The 5,000-nt window shown below is 50.0% G+C and overlaps 1 protein-coding gene across 1 annotated transcript in view; it reads right to left on the reverse strand.

Moving 5' to 3' along the window:
- prl2 (prolactin 2) overlaps window positions 1-5,000 on the reverse strand; it is an 83,427-nt gene that overhangs the window by 2,843 nt on the left and 75,584 nt on the right. Inside the window, exons 3-4 of the mRNA XM_046335771.1 lie at window positions 3,549-3,656; window positions 2,692-2,871 (exon numbers count right to left, since the gene is read on the reverse strand). Coding sequence (XP_046191727.1) covers window positions 2,692-2,871; window positions 3,549-3,656 — 288 coding nt within the window. The remainder of the gene's footprint in view (window positions 1-2,691; window positions 2,872-3,548; window positions 3,657-5,000) is intronic.

Here is a 5,000-nt window from a genome sequence, read left to right on the forward strand (position 1 = left end):
GTAAATTGGACAGTTAGATTAACAAGAATTTAAGCTTTCTGCCAATATCAGATATGTCTATGTCCTGTGAAATGTCTATGTCCTGTGAAATTTTCATGCTAATCGCATTAGCCTATGCTAGCTCAACCGTCCCATACCCTATCAGCCACCTTCTCCCCCCATCTTCCTCTTAACCTATCAGCCACTTTCACTTATCTTCCTCTTACCCTATCAGCCACCTTCTCCCCCCGTCTTCCTCTTACCCTATCAGCCACTATCTCCCCCGTCTTCCTCTTACCCTATCAGCCACCTTCTCCCCAGTCTTCCTCTTACCCTATCAGCCACCTTCTCCCCCGTCTTCCTCTTACCCTATCAGCCACTATCTCCCCCGTCTTCCTCTTACCCTATCAGCCACCTTCTCCCCCGTCTTCCTCTTACCCTATCAGCCACCTTCTCCCCCGTCTTCCTCTTACCCTATCAGCCACCTTCTCCCCCCGTCTTCCTCTTACCCTATCAGCCACCTTCTCCCCCCATCTTCCTCTTACCCTATCAGCCACTATCTCCCCCGTCTTCCTCTTACCTTATCAGCCACCTTCTCCCCAGTCTTCCTCTTACCCTATCAGCCACCTTCTCCCCGTCTTCCTCTTACCCTATCAGCCACTATCTCCCCCGTCTTCCTCTTACCCTATCAGCCACCTTCTCCCCCGTCTTCCTCTTACCCTATCAGCCACCTTCTCCCCCGTCTTCCTCTTACCCTATCAGCCACCTTCTTCCCCGTCTTCCTCTTACCCTATCAGCCACCTTCTCCCCCATCTTCCTCTTACCCTATCAGCCACTATCTCCCCGTCATCCTCTTACCTTATCAGCCACCTTCTCCCCCGTCTTCCTCTTACCCTATCAGCCACCTTCTACCCCGTCTTCCTCTTACCCTATCAGCCATCTTCTCCCCCATCTTCCTCTTACCCTATCAGCCACCTTCTCCCCCGTCTTCCTCTTACCCTATCAGCCACCTTCTCCCCGTCTTCCTCTTACCCTATCAGCCACCTTCTCCCCCGTCTTCCTCTTATCCTATCAGCCACCTTCTCCCCAGTCTTCCTCTTACCCTATCAGCCACCTTCTCCCCCGTCTTCCTCTTACCCTATCAGCCACTATCTCCCCCGTCTTCCTCTTACCCTATCAGCCACCTTCTCCCCCGTCTTCCTCTTACCCTATCAGCCACCTTCTCCCCCGTCTTCCTCTTACCCTATCAGCCACCTTCTCCCCCGTCTTCCTCTTACCCTATCAGCCACCTTCTCCCCCATCTTCCTCTTACCCTATCAGCCACTATCTCCCCCGTCTTCCTCTTACCTTATCAGCCACCTTCTCCCCAGTCTTCCTCTTACCCTATCAGCCACCTTCTCCCCCGTCTTCCTCTTACCCTATCAGCCACTATCTCCCCCGTCTTCCTCTTACCCTATCAGCCACCTTCTCCCCCGTCTTCCTCTTACCCTATCAGCCACCTTCTCCCCCATCTTCCTCTTACCCTATCAGCCACCTTCTCCCCCATCTTCCTCTTACCCTATCAGCCACCTTCTCCCCCATCTTCCTCTTACCCTATCAGCCACCTTCTCCCCCGTCTTCCTCTTACCCTATCAGCCACCTTCTCCCCCGTCTTCATCTTACCCTATCAGCCACTATCTCCCCCCGTCTTCCACTTACCCTATCAGCCACCTTCTCCCCCCATCTTCCTCTTACCCTATCAGCCACTATCTCCCCCGTCTTCCTCTTACCCTATCAGCCACTATCTCCCCGTCTTCCTCTTACCCTATCAGCCACCTTCTCCCCAGTCTTCCTCTTACCCTATCAGCCACCTTCTCCCCCGTCTTCCTCTTACCCTATCAGCCACTATCTCCCCCGTCTTCCTCTTACCCTATCAGCCACCTTCTCCCCCGTCTTCCTCTTACCCTATCAGTCACCTTCTACCCCCGTCTTCCTCTTACCCTATCAGCCACCTTCTCCCCCGTCTCCCTCTTACCCTATCAGCCACCTTCTCCCCCATCTTCCTCTTACCCTATCAGCCACTATCTCCCCGTCTTCCTCTTACCTTATCAGCCACCTTCTCCCCCGTCTTCCTCTTACCCTATCAGCCACCTTCTACCCCGTCTTCCTCTTACCCTATCAGCCATCTTCTCCCCCATCTTCCTCTTACCCTATCAGCCACCTTCTCCCCCATTTTCCTCTTACCCTATCAGCCACCTTCTCCCCCGTCTTCCTCTTACCCTATCAGCCACCTTCTCCCCCGTCTTCCTCTTACCCTATCAGCCACCTTCTCCCCGTCTTCCTCTTACCCTATCAGCCACCTTCTCCCCCCGTCTTCCTCTTACCCTATCAGCCACATTCTCCCCGTCTTCCTCTTACCCTATCAGCCACCTTCTCCCCCATCTTCCTCTTACCCTATCAGCCACCTTCTCCCCCGTCTTCCTCATACCCTATCAGCCACCTTCTCCCCCATCTTCCTCTTACCCTATCAGCCACCTTCTCCCCCATCTTCCTCTTACCCTATCAGCCACCTTCTCCCCCGTCTTCCTCTTACCCTATCAGCCACCTTCTCCCCCGTCTTCATCTTACCCTATCAGCCACTATCTCCCCCGTCTTCCACTTACCCTATCAGCCACCTTCTCCCCCATCTTCCTCTTACCCTATCAGCCACTATCTCCCCCGTCTTCCTCTTACCTTATCAGCCACCTTCTGGACTCCCTTGCGGAGCTCGTGTACCATGTAGCTCATCTCCAGTGCTTTGTTGGAGCTGAAGTTGTTGAAGTCATCCTGGTGAACCATGTTCTGGTGGAACTGCCACAGAGGATCCTTCCATGCTACCAGCAGCTTCAGAATCACCTCTGTTAACTCCTCTCTCTGAGGAGAGAGAGAGAGAGAGAGTATCATTCTATGTTCTTGTAGAGTTGGTTATTGAGTGTTGAAAGAGAGAAGACAGACACAAGCAAAGACATAGAAGCAGTCTACATCTGGAGACAGACATGGGTACTACAGGAAGCAGAGAGGGATAGTACCATCAGGGAACAGACAATGTTACTACAGGAAGCAGAGAGGGGTAGTACCATCAGGGAACAGACAAGGTTACTACAGGAAGTAGAGAGGGGTAGTACCATCAGGGAACAGACAAGGTTACTACAGGAAGTAGAGAGGGGTAGTACCATCAGGGAACAGACAAGGTTACTACAGGAAGCAGAGAGGGGTAGTACCATCAGGGAATATACAAGGTTACTACAGGAAGCAGAGAGGGGTAGTACCATCAGGGAACCGACAAGGTTACTACAGGAAACAGAGAGGGGTAGTACCATCATGGAACAGACAAGGTTACTACAGGAAGCAGAGAGGGGTAGTACCATCAGGGAACAGACAAGGTTACTACAGGAAACAGAGAGGGGTAGTACCATCAGGGAACAGATAAGGTTACTACAGGAAGCAGAGAGGGATAGTACCATCAGGGAACAGACAAGGTTACTACAGGAAGTAGAGAGGGGTAGTACTATGGTAAACAATAGTTCATTAAACAGAGTTGTAAGACTCACAGCCAGTCTCTGCGCATTCTCTTTGCCATTAGGGGTTAGTATGGTGGCTGTATGGCAGTGGCGGTTTATCCTGCCAATATGATTTCTGCTTGGCAGAACATATTGCTCCTGAAGGAGGGAAGAAGAAAGGAGAGAAAGAGGAATTGAGTTGACAGGGAAGACGTAGGTAGAAAGCAAAAGGTCAGAGAGTCAAAGGAGCTGCATCTCTGAAGAGCAAAGCCTTCGAAAGCAAAGAAACAAAAAGCTTGTAGAACCTTTAAAGGGATAGTTCACCCAAATAACAAAATTATAATAGACTGCTATCTTACCTTGACAATAGACTAATGTCTTATCTTGGCAATAGACTGCTCTCTTATCTTGGCAATATACTACTGTCCTACCTTGGCAATAGACTGCTGTCTTACCTTGACAATAGACTGCTGTCTAACCTTGACAATAGACTGCTGTCTTATCTTGACAATAGACTGCTGTCTGACCTTGGCAATAGGCTGCTGTCTTACCTTGACAATAGACTGCTGTCTTACCTTGACAATAGACTGCTGTCCTATCTTGGCAATAGACTGCTCTCTTATCTTGGCAATATACTACTGTCCTACCATGGCAATAGACTGCTGTCTTACCTTGACAATAGACTGCTGTCTAACCTTGACAATAGACTGCTGTCTTATCTTTTGACAATAGACTGCTGTCTGACCTTGGCAATAGGCTGCTGTCTTACCTTGGCAATAGACTGCTGTCTTATTGTCATGTCTTGTCATTGATTGTCATGTCTTGTCCCTGTGCTTCCCCTTCTATTCGTTTCCCCCTGCTGGTCTTATTAGGTTCTTTTCCTCTTTCTATCCCTCTCTCTCCCCCTCCCTCTCTCCCTCTCTCGCTCTCTCTCTCTATCGTTCCGTTCCTGCTCCCAGCTGTTCCTCATTCTCCTAACTACCTCATTTACTCTTTCACACCTGTCCCCTATTTTGCCCTCTGATTAGAGTCCCTATTTCTCCCTCTGTTTCCGCTTCTGTCCTTGTCGGATCCTTGTTTGATGTTTGCTGTTCTGTGTCCTTGTTCCGCCCTGTCGTGTTTTCGCTTTCTTCAGATGCTGCGTGTGAGCAGGTATCTATATCAGCTACGGCCAGCGCCTTCCCGAAGCGACCTGCAGTCTGTGGTCGCGTCTCCAGTTGTTCCCCTCTACTGCCTAGAGGATTTCAGTTTTCCTGTTTTGACTTTACCTGAGATTATATCCAGGATTATCGTTTTTGTTAAAGACTGGAATAAAGACTCTGTTTCTGTTAAGTCGCTTTTGGGTCCTTATTCACCAGCATAACACTTATCTTGGCAATAGACTGCTCTCTTACCTTGGCAATAGACTGCTCTCTTACCTTGACAATAGACTGCTGTCTTATCTTGGCAATAGACTGCTGTCTTACCTTGGCAATAGACTGCTGTCTTACCTTGACAATAGAC

The sequence above is a fragment of the Oncorhynchus gorbuscha genome, unplaced genomic scaffold (assembly GCF_021184085.1).
Source record: "Oncorhynchus gorbuscha isolate QuinsamMale2020 ecotype Even-year unplaced genomic scaffold, OgorEven_v1.0 Un_scaffold_847, whole genome shotgun sequence".
In the NCBI taxonomy this organism is placed as follows: Eukaryota; Metazoa; Chordata; class Actinopteri; order Salmoniformes; family Salmonidae; genus Oncorhynchus; species Oncorhynchus gorbuscha.